Genomic DNA, 18,399 nt, shown 5'->3' on the forward strand with positions numbered 1-18,399 from the left:
AAGAAAGAGATTGAAGTAAGATATGTCCGATCATGCGACAATGCAGCCGACCTCTTCACAAAATCACTCCCTACTTCGGTATTCAGAAAACATGTCCATAACATTGGAATGCGTCATCAGAAGGATCTATGACTGCTCAATCGAGGGGGAGCTTACGTAGTTGTACTCTTTTTACCTAACTATGGTTTTTCCCATTGGGTTTTCCTAGAAAGGTTTTTAACGAGGCAACAAAGACGTTAAGCGAGAGCGGAGAGTGACACCGGTCCCCAAGGAGAGTGTTACGAAACTTAATACAAGATGGATGATCAAGGGGGAGTGTTATAAGATAAACTTTGAAATGATCCTCCACTCCTTTACCAACTCAAGCACTATGATCATCTACTCATCAAGCACTATGATCATCTACTCATCAAGCACTATGATCATCTACTCATCAAGCACTATGATCATCTACTCATCAAGCACTATGATCATCTACTCATCAAGCACTATGATCATCTACTCATCAAGCACTATGATCATCTACTCATCAAGCACTATGATCATCTACTCATCAAGCACTATGATCATCTACTCATCAAGCACTATGATCATCTACTCATCAAGCACTATGATCATCTACTCATCAAGCACTATGATCATCTACTCATCAAGCACTATGATCATCTACTCATCAAGCACTATGATCATCTACTCATCAAGCACTATGATCATCTACTCATCAAGCACTATGATCATCTACTCATCAAGCACTATGATCATCTACTCATCAAGCACTATGATCATCTACTCATCAAGCACTATGATCATCTACTCATCAAGCACTATGATCATCTACTCATCAAGCACTATGATCATCTACTCATCAAGCACTATGATCATCTACTCATCAAGCACTATGATCATCTACTCATCAAGCACTATGATCATCTACTCATCAAGCACTATGATCATCTACTCATCAAGCACTATGATCATCTACTCATCAAGCACTATGATCATCTACTCATCAAGCACTATGATCATCTACTCATCAAGCACTATGATCATCTACTCATCAAGCACTATGATCATCTACTCATCAAGCACTATGATCATCTACTCATCAAGCACTATGATCATCTACTCATCAAGCACTATGATCATCTACTCATCAAGCACTATGATCATCTACTCATCAAGCACTATGATCATCTACTCATCAAGCACTATGATCATCTACTCATCAAGCACTATGATCACCCACTCATTTACCAAATCAAGCACCATCTTTGATATTTTATGTATTGTTGCTCACTATAAATACCATCACTCATCTCACTCTTTTGTACACAATTACATCTTCTTCTTCTTCCTTATAATAAACTCTTTCTCTCATATTAAGTGTTATTTGCTTCCTACGGATATTGAATTCTACTCTTATTTAAATTTCCTGATACTATAAATTATAAGTTATTTCATAACAGTTGTGACAATTTTTGGAATGATGAAAGTTTGACAAATATGAATTGAGTTGGTGTAGCAGGTGCAAAACGTGGTAAGTAAAGAGAAGCAAATTATAAAGTTGGTTTAGTCTAAGGTATGTAGGGTGGATATAATGAATGTAATATAAATGTAATACAAAGGTTGATACTTGTATTGTTAAACTGATATAAAGATATAAATCGTGTATTCTTATTTTATTTGTAGACTATAGATAACCGAAGTACTATTTATTTGGAGGTCGGTTTAAATTAAGTGATGTCGATATATTTAAGGAACCAAACATGATCGTAATATTTTAAATGATACGATTATTAGATTCTAGAGAAGGTCCAAAAGTTAATTACAATATTAAACATTAGATAAAAACAGGATTCAAAATTAATATAGTAGATACAATACCTATCTAGAGCGCAATTTATCTTGGATAATTTAAAATAATACAAATATGTATGTTAATATTTAGTTATTTAATAATATTATGAACTACTAATTTTCTTACTTTATTCAATAAAAACTATCAATATTATTAGTTTAATATGTTTATTAATTATTTTAAAAATCAAAATATCTTCATGTTATATTAAAGCCGCTATCTAATCATATAAAGTAAAATTAACAAAATATTATAAAAGATAAATATATTTATGGTTTTCGATAAAACCGAATAAATCGAAAACCGACAGTTTATAAACCGAACCAAACCAAAGTATACATGGTGTTAATATGGTAGCTATTTTTGTATAAACAAAAAAAAGGGAAAAGTTGAACCTAAACCAAACCGACATCCTGATTATACACCCCTAGCTATTATCTTTAATTTTTAAAAATATAAAATCAATTAACTACTGCATATTTAACACTTATTTATTATAAACTAACATTATGTACAACACATATTAAACACAAATTAATTATTTACATGTAAAAAGTATATTTTATATATATGTAAAAAAGTATATTATAGCCACATACTATATAACAAAAAATCAAAAACACATAAATATGAAATGTAAATAGGCAATCTCAATCATTATTAGGAAGATTAGTCTAAGCATATCCATGCACAACTGTGTGCGGGTCCGTATCTAGTTCATATCTTAAAATATTGAAAACATAATCTATGCGAAAATCGAAACCTCTCATTTCCTTGAATATATATAGCATTAACCTGTGAAAATGGAGTTTCCAGTTATGGTACTCTTGAAAGATTCTTGCTAAGGATGAATATCCTCCCCCATTTTTGTGGTAAGCTTCATTGGAAAAAATCAACACATTTTACTTTACTTAGATATACACATATATTTTACAAGGTTTAACAAAGGTGTAAAGAATAGAAAGTGATATTGAAATTTTAATGAACATGATCAAATGATATTTACCAGAAACATTTGGCATTTATCTAAGTTTTGCTCAGGAGCATGTCTAACATACTATGAACGTATCTTTTAAAATATAAAGTACATTTTCTAAGAAATAGTATAGTTTCTAGCATATCCAAATGACACCAAATTGGGTGTTAGAATTACCCAAATTTGGTGTTTTGATGTCATAATTTTTTTGTCATGTTCAACAATAACACCTAATTTTACACCAAAAGTAATATTACATATTATTTAATATTTTCAGGTTCAAATATTTTATATATTTTTTTTATAATTGATAAATAAATATTTTATCACATTTAGATTATAATTTATATTTTTATTATTTGTAAATGATAAATGATAATAGTCATTTAGTGATTTATTTTGTAAATAAAAGTAAAAATAAAAAAATTAAGAAATTAAGTTTTTAATTATGTTAAAATAAATTAAAATACAAATAATACAATATATTTATTTTAATTACAAATTTGATAGTAACTGATATATATTATTAAATGAAACATAATAAAATATGCATTTTAAAGATTTGATGTGATGAATAGTGTTACACCAAATTTTATGTAGAGTTAATAATGTTACACTAGATTTGGAATAACACTATTCATCACACCAAATATTAAAATAATGTATTTTATTACTTTTTATTTAGTTATAAATCGATTAGTTTTATTAATTAGTTTTAACTTATAGTTAAAATGAATATATCATAATATATTGTATTTAATTTTATTTTCATATTACTAAAATATTAAAATAATATTGTATTTATATTTTTAATTAATAATATAATTAAATGAGCTATCAGTTACATCAAATTGTAACAAAATAAAAATAATTTTCATTTTAAATGTATAAAAATTTAATTTCATATAATTTTAAATAAAATAAATAAAGTATAAAAATTAACTAAAAGAAAAATAACATATATAAATAAACAAAAAGATAAAATTACTAAATTTTATTAAATAAATATAAACTCATATTTGATAAATATAACTAATAAAATAAATAATTAATGTATTAAATTATCAAAATTAAAAAGTTAATAATACAAAATATTGTTTTGGTGTAGAATTTAGTGTAATACTTGGAGATGAAAAATAAAGTTTAACACCAAATTTAGTGTAATTAATTCCCTAAAATCACCCAATGTGGATTATTAAGAGACTCTGGAAAAGCAGAAACGTGTTTAGAACATCTCCAATCCATTGCAAAAAAAAACTACAAAATGGAATTAAAAATGCCGTCATGAACAAATAAAAAAGACAATACTCCATATAAAAACAAAAAATGCAGTAGGAGATGCTCTTATCTTCCAAAATAAAAACATTCCATGAAATACATTGCTACCAACAGAGCCGGCTAGATGCGAAAGAATGGTATGAGAATGCTAATCAACAGGATGATTACATAGAACGAGGCATTAATAACAGTGGAAGGCCTACTGTTACACATTGGAAGAAACCTCCGGAGCGATGGATAAAATATAATGTTGATGACAGTTTCACCGGTAATTAGGTAATAATCCGCGTGATTATTATTTTCGTTATTTTAAATAAAAAGACATTAAATCTGTTTAATCTGGATATTGGTTCAGTTTTAAGTTTTTTTTTTAGTTTTTAATCTTCTAAAATATAACTATTATTTTAAATTAATATTCATTTTAGTTTATTCAGTTAAATGTTTGATTTTTTTCCGGTAAAAACCAAAAATTAATATTATTTGTTTATTTTCATGTTATGAATTTTAGATAGTCGTCATGTCGAACCAATAGTTTCATTTTATAGTTTCTAAACAGATAATAGTTTAAGAAAAAAAAAAAAATTATTAAGACAAATCATTTCACTACAATTTGGTCGGTAGTGAAAAAAGCATTAAGAAAAAATATTTCAACTTTCAAAAAAATTAGATACTTCAGTTGTGGTGAATACTTAGTTACAAGGTGCTCACATCAAGGTGCACATATATGTGTATGTAAAAAGTATATAAAAATAATTGACAAATATATAAAGATATTGTTAATTAATATTAAATGACATTTTTGTTCAAAATAATACATGAAAAATAAAATTAAAATTAATTTAAAATAAAAAAGCCCTTGACATTAGTCATTTTTACATATAAAGAAAATAAAATTGTATCCGAAAATAGGGGTGGACACAGATCGAATATCTGGGTATTTGGAAGCATTCGTGTCGATTCGATTTTTAGCCACCTAGATATTCGGTGACTCGGATATCCGAAATGTTTTAGAATTTTAAAGAATATCCGATTTGATTCGTAAATAAAATAAAAAATAAAATATTAAATTTTTTAATAATAACATTTTATTACAAAAATAAAACATTATCTAAAATTTTAAATTCTAGTACTTAATATAATAAATTTAATTCATAAAAATATTGTAAAATTGATATAAAGTATAATATATATAACGTATATATATATATATATATATAATTGTTTACATATATGTATATATATGCATATAACAGATCGAATTAGATATTTTTTCCTTAAAATATTGGTATTTGTGATTTGTTTTTTTTTGGATATTGTATTTTAGTATTTGATTTATTTCGTAGAGTTACGGATATCCAGATTTTTTGGTTCAAATCAAAACGGATAACGAATCGAGTCATAATTTATGAATATTTTGCTCAAACTTTATCCGTAAACAATAAAAATAATATATATATATATATTGTTTGGCTTTTGATTCGTTTTCTATTTTTATTTGAACCGAAAAATCCAGAGTTTTATTGGAACCATGTATGTGAGTTTTATATTAAAAAAAACGCAAAGTACGTAGTGTGAACACATTTATGAATTTAGTGTGAACACGTTAGCATACTTATTATCAAATCATTGTGAAACTGCCATGTGTCTATTATAGTGTGAATACATTTATTACAATGTTTTTCTTTTCATATATAAAGGATGCAGTGAGAAGAAGAGCAGGCTGGGTCGTATGTTATTATCAAGGTTTCTACCATGGTGGATTCCAAGCGATTGGAAAGATAGTAAATAATGCTTTGGAGAGTAAAATGCAAGCCATCCTAATGGCAATACAACATGCGTGGAGTAGAGGATATAGTCTATAGAATCAGATTGTCAGGAGGCCATAGAGATTCTGAATGGAACACTACTCCACTTTGATGCCTATAAAATATAAATGGAAACATGAGATACAATGGTGGAAAGATTGTTTTGATCACTTGGAGTTTCAATGGATTAGCAGAGCAGGAAACAGAGTGGCAGACAAGCTAGTGAAACAACCAATTCAAGACAACAACTTTTTTATATTTCATTATTTTGTTCCAAGGTTTATATCTAATGGATCTTCACAATGATTTTGTCGTTCTAACGTAACATTAATAAAATCAAGTGTTCTAAGAAGTATACTTTCTTTTTAAATATAACATGAAAATAGATGATATGAAAATTTATAAAGAAAATAATATGTATATATATATATATATACTATATATATATCACAACATATCTAAATTATACAATTGACATTCACTTTACGAATTAATTATTGTATATTATCTCTCTCTTTTTTGTCAGCTATCCATTTGGTTAAACCAAGTCAGAGGAGTTGGTTTTCTGATGAGCACTTTCTATCTGATCGTGTCTGATATATATGAGAGAAAATAAAGCTTATAGTCATGGCCTCTTTTTATAGTTAGTCCGTTCGACATTTCTCGTTCCTTAAAATATGATGCAGGTCACGCTCTCGAAGTTATCCTACAGATTCTGAAAAATATCAATTTTCTTTAGTAAAAGCAGGCCAGTCCCATCGGACTTACGATCATATCCACTCTGGATAATATTGTATATTATCTAAAAAGCATAAGGTTTTCTTAGTCATTGTTCCTAAATTAAATTGAAATTTTAGCATTTGTTATTGTGTGAGAAATCATTTGATGTTATCGTGTGAGAAATACCAAAAAGAAGAAAACAAAATTAGTGTTGCATTTAGGAGATGAAGAAAATATATCAAATATATAAACTAACGTAAATAATTCTAGTGTTGCATTAATTTAGGATCCTCTGAAAATTTTACGTTAAATTTACGTTCAAGTGAGATTTAGGATCTGAAGAAGTTTTATCCCTAAATTATTTTGAGAAAAATAAAGAAGTTGGTTGAGACATATGTTGACCGTAGAAAAAAAGGAGATGAAAGAAAAAAATCAATTTTTTTTTGCAAAATGATTGCCACATGTATAGTTTTGATTCGCCAGGCGACTTGCGATTTAGTATATAAGGGATGAGGGAAAGTGAGGCATAAAAAAAGTTTGATTGATTTTGATATTGCAGACTGATACTACACACTCATAGTTGGAGTAAACAAGAGGAGGTAGAGGAAAGTGAAGAAACAGCTTGAAGTTGCTGCTGATTTTTTGAAGATCCTTCAGATTTGATTAAAACAAGAAACATCTTATGTTACTCCTATCTATATTTCTCTCTATGGTTACGAAAACTGCTTGTAGATAACAATGGATATGTTACATATTTTCTAGAACTCCAACGATGTTTTGGCATTGTGAGTTGAGTGAAATTCTGATTTGATATACTAAGAGAGATGAAAGGCTTTATGGAATTCAAGAGAGAGAGAGAAAATTATTCTCTCGAGAGTCTCTCCTCCCTACCGTCAAAAACCCTAGAACCGCCGCCGGATTCCCTTACTTCTCGCGGTGGCTGGTAACGTTCCGTCTCCGGTCACCGTGGGACAACGATTTCGAGTTCTCGTTCCAGCCTCTAACCTTTGCGGTCCCTGCCTTTTCTCTTCTCCTTGTTCGGATGCTCTGGATTTCTCTTCGAGATCTAACAGAATCCGCAGGAGTCCTTGGCTTCTCTGGAGCTCCGGCGAGAAGCGACGAGTTGTGGGTCTCTCTGGGGCCTTGATTTGACTTGGATACTCCGATTGTGCTCGGATCTGGGTCAGATTCGAGACCCGAGTCTCGCCGGGATTGTGCGTCGCGTCGCTGCCAACGCTGTCCTAGCCTCTCCGTCTCGCTCCAATCGCCTTCTTCCTCAGCTCGTTTCAAGGTTTGTTTAGAGCTTCTCTTCTCAGCTCAGATCTGAGTGACATGTGGTCTCGAGGCTTGCCACAGAGAACCTCTTTCTATAGGTCGAGAGCCAACCCCATGGCGTATTTCGGCGATCGTTGTAGCTTCCCTTCTCCCTGGTTGATATCTAAAGGTTGGGTTTTGAGGACGACCCTCTCCGAAGGTGTCCTTGCCTGAATGTGGAGTTTTCGATCCCCTCTTTGCCCGCCTGTTGTTGTGGAGTTCTCAGTCAACTCTATATGTACTTCATGTTCCCTTATTGCATATCTCCGGTTGGAGCGTTTGTGTCTTCCCTTGATGGTTCTTACCGCATATTGTGGTCGCGTGGCCGGTTTGAGGAGCTTGTTTGTACCGCCTACGTTTGACTGGAGCTTGCTCTTCATCTTCAGCGATGGACCGTCGGGTTTACACTTTCACTCTCTCCGTGTTAGCTGAAGGCTAGTTTGATCGGCGTCCTCCTCCTGTGGTGCCCCGGAGCCGTTGCCAACCGCCTCCATTGCCAAGCGCCTCCGTTGAAGCCGCTTGGAGCCACCTTCCGGTGAGTGTTCGTCTGAACGGCCTACAGCTATTCTCTTGGTTCCTTTCGGTGATCGAGAAGTGGTATGTTTGGGAAGTCATATGTTGTCTCTTGTCCTAGTTCACTTATTAAGTTCATGGCTTACCTTCATCGGATTGCTTTGATCTTAATCTTAGTTCTCAGGGGTTTTTTATTTTTTTGCGGCCCTTAAAAACAGAATGACTTTATAAGCAAATTCTGGTTCAATCACAATTGCAACCAAACATTTATTCACTGCAATGATATTTACATTTTTAGCAAAAAAAAAAAAAATAAATTTCAATCAAACTTGCATATTTCATTTATAAGAAACATTACACATTCTCCACCTAAATCACTCACAGCAACAACAAAAACAAACCTCAGCCAGTAAACTGCATTTAATCTTCAGTTTCAATAAACAAAATGATATACCTTAAGCGCGCAATGAGTAAAAACAGTTCTATTTCAAGAGCTTTCTGTACGTCACGGTCCCACTCTGATTCTAACGAACTAGCTTGACCGTTTTGTCCACGTAAGTATTAACATATTCGTTCTTTGTCATGATACCATTCGTTGAAAGATATATAATAAATGCTAAGGAAACTTGAATTTGTTATAACCTAAATTTTATTTTGCAACCCTTTCCGATCTTTTTTTTTCCATCTATTTTTATTATAATAAAAGGCCGAAGCCCAAAGAGCAAAAGCCCGTACAAACACATACCCCAGGGCCCAACACAACTTAACAGCCCAACCCAAAAAACCATACCGACACACGCGTCCAAATAACAGTAAAGATGGCCACGTGTTGACACCTCAAACAACAAGGAACAAACACGCGTTACACAGGCCCCACATCACCACCGCCGAAAGAACAACGCCGGAGAACTGAACCGTGTTTCACCGGTCCACACCGGTAACAGATTACGACTCAAATCTTCATCTCCTTGGCTTCTGTCAACGGAGAGTGTCCATCGATAAAACTCGAGATCTCATCCGTAACACGAAACCACCACACCCATCGACTACAGATCCATCATCTACATCTCGAACACCTTCTTCGCCTAACTTGTGCTGACCAAAGTTGAAAAAAATAGTTCCTCTTACTATTTTTTTTCATTAAAATTGCTTGTGTTGCCAAGTCCAAAAGTCCAGCGATCAAACTTGATGATGCAATGCACGCTTTCCTTTGGTTGACAAATGAACTTTTCACACATGCCTTTATTGAAAAGGTCAAGAAAAGAATTCCACGCGCATGGACTGAAAACGATATATCACCTAAACTAAATATTTTGGCCATTATATGCTAAAGTTGCAAGTGTGTGAATATCAATTAACACAACTCCTATTACATCATACACATACACGTACATACACATGCGCAATCAGTGTTGGTGATTTTGGAAGTCATTATCATAGTACACATTATAATTATAGGTACTGGTGAACATCATTAATCAGTGAATCCTGACAAAACAGCCAAGTTTGATTTTTGTTTTGAAGAGGGTTTCTTGTAACGCAAGAAACATAAACCCACGTGTGGCAGCGACCTAATTAGAGCATGTTCATGCGTGTATCTTTAGACATAAAATCTTTTGTCCCTCGCGTTCCTAGCTAATCGGGAGTTAAGACAGTATAAGGAGAGGCTGATCGATATTGACCATCTCCTGCATAGCCAATATCAGTTGATTCTTATCGTCTTCTCTCTTTGATCCTTCCAACTTGAGAAGTTTTAAGTTCTTTAGTGTTCTTGCATGCTTGCTCTCATGTTCAGCATCAACAATAATGTCTTCTTTTGAACTATAAGTATTCAAATCGATCTTCAAAATAATAGAAGTTATTAGAATATAAACTCAAAAGGTCTAAACTAACGAATATTTTAGGTGCTTGACACTTACAGTAATGGAGATGCGCTCGATTGAAGGGCAAACCTTGAGAAAAGAGATCAGGGAATTGATGTTTTCTTGTTTCATCGAGTTATCAATCCACCGCAATTCATGTAACTTGTAGAATTGAAATGATGTCCAAGAAGAGGATATGGACGGTTTGATTAGTTCCTATAAACAAAAATAGTAATATACAACTCTCAAAAGCATGTCCTAATATCGGAAAATTAATTATATGTGGTAAAATCCTTTTTTCTTTCACAAACTCAATAACAGAAGTGCATGATTAATATTTTTCTGTTTTAAAATGATACACACGTTTTAGAAAATATTATTTCAAAATATATATGTTTTAAGTTTTAGATGTATTTTTATTAAGAAATAAATATAAATTGCAAACTTTAAAAATATATTTATATTTATTGAATTTTAATTATTTTAAAATTACGAGAAATAGCCAATTATAGACAATGATGTATATAGAATCAAAAACTAATATGTGTGAAACCTCCAATATATATATATATATCTTTAAAAAAGATAGAGAGTTTGTTTTTTATTGTAAAATAAAAGATATAGAGATTGTCTTTGTTACCTCGAATATCCATCTGCAAAGTGTAAGAGATTGAGAGTTCTTGATGATCAGCAAGAGAGGACCGATGTCTAAAGCATTGTTGTAATAGCTTGGGCCTTGTCTTACGTTGAAAATCGCATTGGTCAAGTTAAAATGTTCATGGATCTTGATCGAAGGTAGAAATCCTTGGTAATGAAGAGTTTTAAGCTTCGGTGTTCTAATATTGAGATATCTCATCTTCGGACAATCCGAGATAGACAAGTGAACAAGCTTAGTTGGTGAATCAATAGTGAGAGAAGTCAAACCCTTGCAACCACAAATCTTGAGGTTCTCAAGCCAAGAACAATCCAACACCATGGAGGAAACCACCTCGTGGGTTAACGAATCCACCGAGTCTAAACAAAGCGTCTTCACCAAGAAACCGCTTGGCTCGACACGTCTCGGGATCTGATCTTTGATCTCAATTCGCCAGCAATAGCTCTCTTCATTCTTAGAACCGTTAGAGAAGAAGTTCATATGCATGACGTTATGAGGTCCGAGAATAGTTGACACGAAGGTTGACTTGTCGAAGTGTAACTCCATTTTTCTAGTGTTTTTAGACGGATCGTCTTCGTTGAAGTTGTGGATGAAGCTAGATAACGCGTGAGAGATCTCCTCGATGGAGCCGTTGTGGATGTGAGCGACGACTAAGGCTTGGCTCCAAACGGACCTACACCGTGTGGAGACGAAAGGGATTAGTCTCGTGGACTCGAAAGGGAGGAAGCTGATGATGTAGAGGAGGAGCTCTAGTGGTAAGCTCGAGAGGTTGTCTTGTTCGTGTTCGTCCATGGTGATTGTGTTGTGAATGATTTGAATGGTTTTGAAGAAAGTACTTTACGGTGCGTACGTTTTTTGGTTTATATAAAAAGAAAACATTGATTCTTCTGGTTTTTTTTATCATGCTCCTTTTGTTGTTAGAGACACTTCATTGATTTTTTTGGAACTAAATTACTATTATTATTTGCCCAGTTTGAGATTCGACCCGAATAATTTTCATGGTGAATAGTATATGATCCGTTCACTTTTGGTACTAGTCAGAAAGTAATTCAAAATCGGGTCAGTGTGGTAGCTAGTTTCACTTTGTAGATAGTGTTTATTTAACTTTTATTTTAACTTTGTACATCCTAAGATGTCCTCATTATACGTATTTAAACATGTGTCTTGTTTACGAGTAACAGAAAAATAATTTTGTACATTCATGGTTGCGAGCCTATTTAAGTGGCACTTGGCCTGGTTTCACTCGGTGGGGGACAGCTATTTAGTTTCATGTTACAAGTATACCGTCTTTCATCGATTTGGTCTTCATTTCAATATTGGGCTTTGTTGACTTTTTATACTTCTGTATCTTACCCATTGAGCTAATGAATAATGTTGAAAACACGCACCAATGCACCACCCTGACGTAATGAGGATATCTATACAATTTTTGGCCGATTAATATTTTCTTATGATTGTTGTCAAAAAAAATATATTTTTCTTATGATTAGATGTTAAAAAATAATAATTTATGATTGATAATCCGCTAAAATTCAAATCTTAATGTATGCTTTAAGCTTGCAGTGAGCATTATCCACTAATTTAACAAATAAATATCAGATATATCTCGACCTTGTTCTAAACTACATTACATATTTTGACACAAAATTAATTTATCATCAAGATGTTTCTTTTCTACAGTCTATGGTATGTCCACACAAGTAAAAAGTCTCGCCACCTAACATTTTGAATTCGATTTATGTTTACCATGTCCACACAGGTAAGAAGTCACCACCTAACATTTGAATTTGATTTATGTTTACCATATAGTAATAGTTTGCACATTTTGGCGTTTTTAACTTTATCACAGTCTCTTTTATGTTATTATCAATGGTAATAATACTTGTTCCGCTATTTATTTTTGGAACCGATAACGTTTTTATTTTAGCTAACATTTTGTACTTATCTCCTTTTATAACAAGAAACTAGAATTCGGCTTCATTAGCATTAGTGTATAATAAATCAAAGAAATGAAGCCGGCTGCTTTGGTTAATTTAGTTCAACCTAAGCGAAATGTCCTTCCAATATTTGCAAATCTGTATTGAGGAGGTATGTTCCATGCATGGTTTTGATGGTACGATCGTTCCTATATTATACCGAAGTGATGGTGATATTTTATAAAAATCAATCAGCAAGTTCACCGAGTCGAATATTCATAAGGATAACATTAATTTAAATGTAAAGCAAATTTTTTCAAAGCGTAAAGCAATTATAATGAGTTAAAAAGACAACTATAATGATAATCACATTTACTTGATGAATTTATAAATTTCAGTTAGACATCTTTTATCTATTTTTTTTTTTGAAAATAACATCTTTTATCTATGTTGTGTCTTAAATCTTCTTAATCTGCTTGAGGGTTTGAACGTGAACTATGCTCCAATATAGTTGATCAGTGATTACCCAACATACAAGTAAAGCCTGAAAAACCCATAATCTTGGTTTAATAAATAATAGTAATCCGCGAGACATCGTTCAAAGGAGAGAACTATTTCGAACATCTTTTTTTGTTTGTTTGTCACGAAACCTTTCGATGGACCATCTAAACCATAAAATAATAAGAGCGTAAATACCAAAATATGGTACACAAATAACTTTATTTTTTTGTTAACTTACACAGAGACTATTGTTTTTCGATTTCAGGAATGGAGTCGCTCCAATTTCAAAAACATGTTATGAGTTAGCTCATGGCTACCTCTCATTCCATCAAACATTGGCTGGACAATTAAAGGGTAGGGTAACTAGCAAAATGATGTACATACTACATCAAAGGAAGAGTAATGTTGCATCTATAGATACTTGTACATCCTAATCAAATCAGGATAATAATATATACATATACATGATTCAAGTTTCAAGTAACTGCACTCTAGGATTATCCAGTTTCCTGGGTGTATTATGCATAACAAGGATACTTTCAGTTGCTCTTGTCATGTTCGGTTGAAATCTCAAAAGGTAAATCCAGATTTGGCTGCAACATGTGATGCCATACATAAAATCGCTAAGAACAGGTTGTGCAAAAGCATGCTTGTTTTGTTATCAATAAGTTCTTGGCCAAGACTTCAATACGATCGAGTAATAAATGAACATAGAAACAAAATAAATATAAGTAGTTGACTAAGTCTTGTTCAAAGAAGATGACAAAAGGCAAAAGAAAACAAAGAGGAGATGATATGCGGAAACAAACACGACACTTATAAAAATGAACTTATCGTTCTTTCCTTTTTCCCGATAGTACTAGGCATTGGTTGATTTTCACTAAACTTGGCACCTAAGAGCACACTGGGAAACAGTAGGGATCTTCGTCATCAGAATTCACAAATTCTTCGAGATCCACTTGTTTAAAATACACATCCTCTTCAATGATGCAAGTTCTTTTAGCGACCAAGTATGTCTAAAGCGAAAACCACTGCGAGTTTCTTTTCCTCGTCAATGAAGAAACTTCCACCAATGAGAGGGATCATATTATTAACTGCTAAGAAGTACAGCTTGCTCCACGACACCGTATGTGGCTCAATCTTAGTCGTAACCCATATCTCCATCACATTTATATACTCGGACTGATATAAGGCTGCAAGCTTCTCTTATCTGTGGTAAGACCTTTTGGGCTCGATCCACTTGGTTTGCCCTAGATACGGGTTCCAAACCAATAGCCTCGTCTTGTCTTTGGTCGCGCATAACACCAAGTCGCAGTGAAACACTTTAGATATCTCGATTTTATTGAGCTTATCAATCGGTTTTATAGATATTGGACCAACAACTGAGAGTATTCTGTTGAACCTTTTAGTATCAGGAACGTTCTCGTTTTTCTAGATTTCATCTAAATATAAAAAATAAGAGCCTAAATCACAAAACTTGGTACACAAAGAACATTGTTTATTTATTTATTTCAAGAATGCTGTTGTTCCATTTCAAGAATATGTTATGATTTAGCTCATGGCTACTTCTCATTCCATCAAATATTGGCTGGAGAATTAAAGGGTAGGGTAACTAGCAAAATGATGTACATACTACACGAAAGGACGAGTAATGTTGCATGTCTTTTATAGATAATCCTAAAGTGAAATTTCTTGAATTATAAGTTACAAATCTTTAACTATATAATAAAAAAGGCAATTCTCCTAAATATATACCATTTTCAAGTTTTTATCGCAAAAATAAATCTTAGGGAGGAAAATGACAAAAATGTTTCATTTAATAGGTAAAAAAATCTTAATACCCTAAATATATAAATACAAATAAATAATAAATAAATATTTTTTTATAGATTTTTATAAATCCGAACTTTTTTATAATTTTTTTTTTAATTTTGTTTTTGAAATTTTTTTTGTAATTCGACATACTTTTGAAAAAAAATTTCAAATTTTTTTTCTCAAATTTTTAATATTTATTTTTTATTTTATAAAATTTTAAAATTTAATCCCAAATCTCCGCTCTTTAACTGTAAAACCTAAAGTTTGGATTAGTTATACCCTAAAGGTATACGTGTATATTTACTTATTTAATGAAATATTTTGGTCATTTTGATCCTTAAGAGTCTATATTTGTGACAAAAACTTTTTTATTGCTATCCTAGTAGTGTATTTCTCTAATAGAAATCACAAATAGTATTATTCAAGTGGTGCTGAAGTTTTCTAAATTCTTTTTAGGCAAATTTGACAACCAGTTCATGCTAGTATTTGATCAGCATTACGTATAGAGATGGCAATTGGGTATGTGTACCGCAAGCTTGGCTCGAAAAAGACTCATGCGGAGCGGGTTTGGGCCGGTATTTTCTTAGGTCCATAAAAAAGTGGGCTTTGCAGGACTGGTTAAAAAAGGGACTAGGCCGAAAGCGGGATTGGCCTTGGCGGTACCCCAAGACACACGTAATCCCGTAACAGTGTTTCAGTTTCGTCTCTTGGACTACTCACCGACGATCCACTACCGTAGCTTCTCTTCTTTTTCGATCCGCCACAATAGCTTGTCTTCTTCTCGGAGCCACCACCTTCGTCTTGGTTTGCGAGGGAGTTGATATCATAAATGGCTTCCCTTTGTTGCCAGTGCCGTCAGTGACGCCAATGTTCAAATTGGTTATGCTATGCCTTAAGTATATCCCATGGAAGAACTGGGAACTAAGTATTTATGATTGACAGTTACTATGATGAATGCTCATAGAACAAGTACTAAGTTTCTAAGACTATTCAGGACAATAGAAAGTTCAGAAGCATTGTCAAGACTCTCTAGTGGATGCTTACATTGTGGTTGCCAGAGACTTGGTTTGGAACTAGATTGGTTTCCCCGACTTTTATTCATTTATCTATACTAGCAGGAAGTAATAGAAGCCCATTTGACATCTCTAAGTGAAAATGGGTCTTAATGATATAATAAGAGCCCAAAAGGTAATACGACAGTTAAAGCGTAGGGAGAGGTTTCACTTGGTTAATTAAGGAAGAAGAAAGAAGAGAAAAATCCGAGAGATCCTCGTTGGTGATTGAATCCGTCAACTAAAAAATCGAATCCCTAGGAAGGTGGGGCGTGATGAACAGGTTGAGGAATCTGGACGCTTACCCCAAAATCAATGAAGATTTCTACAAGCGTACTCTTTCCGGCGGTGTCATCACCCTCTTTTCCTCCGTCGTCATGCTAATTCTCTTCTTCTCCGAGCTTCGTAAGTGCATTTCCCTCTTCAAAGCTCGGTGCTTTGTTGTGTATTCTTTTTTTTTTTTTAAATCTTTGTGGGCTTTTAGGGCTTTACATGCACCCTGTTACGGAGACTCAGCTCCGTGTGGATACATCAAGAGGGGAGAAGCTACGTATCAATGTAAAAGCTTTGTTACCGTTGCTACTAGTTTTATGAATTGACCATATGCAATTTGCAGTTTGATGTTACGTTCCCTGCGCTTCAATGCTCGATCATTAGTATTGATACAATGGATGTTAGCGGAGAGCGGCACCTTGATGTGGTATGTGCTGGCTTTCTTTTTTTTTCTCAAATCTATGTGACTCTTGATGCTTTGTCTGATTTGTCTTATTGTGATTGTGCAGCGACATGATATTATTAAAAGAAGATTAGACTCTCATGGCAATGTCATCGAGTCCAAACAAGATGGAATTGGTCATACTAAGGTTGATTTTCCAAAGACTCTTGTCCTTTTTTTCATTTTCAGGTGCTCTTTTTTTTATTTCATTGCGAGAAGTCTTAAGAAACTGAAAATGTTAAAGCTCTGATTCTTTGTTGTAATTTGTCTATCACCAGATTGAGAAACCTTTACAGAAACATGGTGGAAGGTTGGAGCACAATGAAACATATTGTGGTTCCTGCTTTGGTGCTGAAGCGGTAAACGTCTTTAATTCAGTAGAGTAATAATATGCTCCTACATAGCTACATTTGATCTCAGACTTTCAATTGCACTTAAAAAAAATCTTCAATTAGTTTTGATTCATTTATATTTTACTCTTAGTTTCTTGTGGTGGTGAAATGTTTTGATCCTCTTTAGATGTTGTGGTTGTCATTATTTATAGACGGATGATACTTGTTGTAATTCATGTGAGGAAGTTCGTGAAGCTTATCGAAAGAAAGGTTGGGCCCTCTCCGACCCTGAATCTATCGACCAGGTATACGCTACATAAACAACAATGTTATGTTGATTTTGTTACTTAGTTTGTGGTCTTCACATCTAGTTGTATAATATTCTCAGTGCAAAAGAGAAGGATATGTGCAAAAGGTGAAAGACGAAGAAGGTGAAGGCTGTAACGTTCACGGTTTCTTGGAAGTTAATAAAGTCGCTTGGAATTTTCATTTCGTTCCAGGACAAAGCTTTCATCAATCCGGTTTTCAATTTGGTGATCTTATATTCTTCCAGCAAGGCAACTACAATGTAAAGAGAAGCTCCCTTCTTGTTTCAGCTTCTCTTATATATATAGCTCATGTTTGGTTTGACTCCGTTGTATCTCTACACAGATTAGCCACAAGGTTAACAGGCTGGCGTTTGGAGACTTTTTCCCCGGTGTAGTGAACCCTCTAGATGGGTATAAACTTCTCTCTCTCCCAACCCATTACACACTCCTTTTATCGTCTTATCCTCTGAAACATTCTCTTGGTTCTCTCAGTGTGCAGTGGAATCAGGAGAAACAAAATGGCGTGTATCAATATTTCGTCAAGGTTTGACCCATCTCTATCGAGTTTAGCTTCTGCATACTATAGAAAATACTGAGTATAATGAAAAAGAAATGGGACTGGAGTTGTAGGTGGTACCAAGCATTTACACAGATGTTCATGGGCATACCATTCAGTCAAACCAGGTGAAGCTACATCTCCAAATCTCTGTTTAAACATTTTTAGCCTTTTTCAACTTTTTTGGTAAAAATGTAACAAGTTTGGTTTTTTTTTTTTTTTT

The 18,399-nt window shown here is 33.2% G+C and overlaps 2 protein-coding genes across 2 annotated transcripts in view; one reads left to right on the forward strand and one right to left on the reverse strand.

Moving 5' to 3' along the window:
• Positions 1–9,885: 9,885 nt before the first annotated feature.
• LOC106304991 (F-box protein At2g39490-like) lies at positions 9,886–11,817 on the reverse strand. Its single transcript, XM_013741369.1, has 3 exons — positions 10,967–11,817; positions 10,384–10,542; positions 9,886–10,305 (listed from the first exon to the last, which is right to left on the reverse strand). The coding sequence occupies exons 1-3, from the start codon at positions 11,771–11,773 to the stop codon at positions 10,111–10,113; spliced, it is 1,161 nt and encodes a 386-aa protein (XP_013596823.1). The 5' UTR covers positions 11,774–11,817; the 3' UTR covers positions 9,886–10,110.
• A 4,618-nt stretch (positions 11,818–16,435) lies between these two features.
• LOC106303699 (endoplasmic reticulum-Golgi intermediate compartment protein 3-like) overlaps positions 16,436–18,399 on the forward strand; it is a 2,698-nt gene continuing 734 nt past the window's right edge. The window contains exons 1-10 of the mRNA XM_013740001.1: positions 16,436–16,670; positions 16,750–16,823; positions 16,882–16,965; positions 17,048–17,128; positions 17,259–17,339; positions 17,525–17,617; positions 17,701–17,880; positions 17,964–18,031; positions 18,113–18,164; positions 18,251–18,304. Of these exons, the coding sequence (XP_013595455.1) occupies positions 16,541–16,670; positions 16,750–16,823; positions 16,882–16,965; positions 17,048–17,128; positions 17,259–17,339; positions 17,525–17,617; positions 17,701–17,880; positions 17,964–18,031; positions 18,113–18,164; positions 18,251–18,304 (897 nt within the window). The 5' untranslated portion in view covers positions 16,436–16,540. The remainder of the gene's footprint in view (positions 16,671–16,749; positions 16,824–16,881; positions 16,966–17,047; positions 17,129–17,258; positions 17,340–17,524; positions 17,618–17,700; positions 17,881–17,963; positions 18,032–18,112; positions 18,165–18,250; positions 18,305–18,399) is intronic.

The sequence above is a fragment of the Brassica oleracea genome, chromosome C7 (genome assembly GCF_000695525.1).
Source record: "Brassica oleracea var. oleracea cultivar TO1000 chromosome C7, BOL, whole genome shotgun sequence".
Classification (NCBI taxonomy): domain Eukaryota; kingdom Viridiplantae; phylum Streptophyta; class Magnoliopsida; order Brassicales; family Brassicaceae; genus Brassica; species Brassica oleracea.

Coding starts and splice junctions, on each gene's coding strand:
- LOC106304991 (XM_013741369.1), bottom strand. CDS start 11,773: ATGGACGAACACGAACAAGACAACCTCTCGAGCTTACCACTAGAGCTC. Junction 10,543..10,966: donor TTTGCAGATGGATATTCGAG/GTAACAAAGACA, acceptor TTTTGTTTATAG/GAACTAATCAAACCGTCCAT. Junction 10,306..10,383: donor TCGAGCGCATCTCCATTACT/GTAAGTGTCAAG, acceptor ATTATTTTGAAG/ATCGATTTGAATACTTATAG.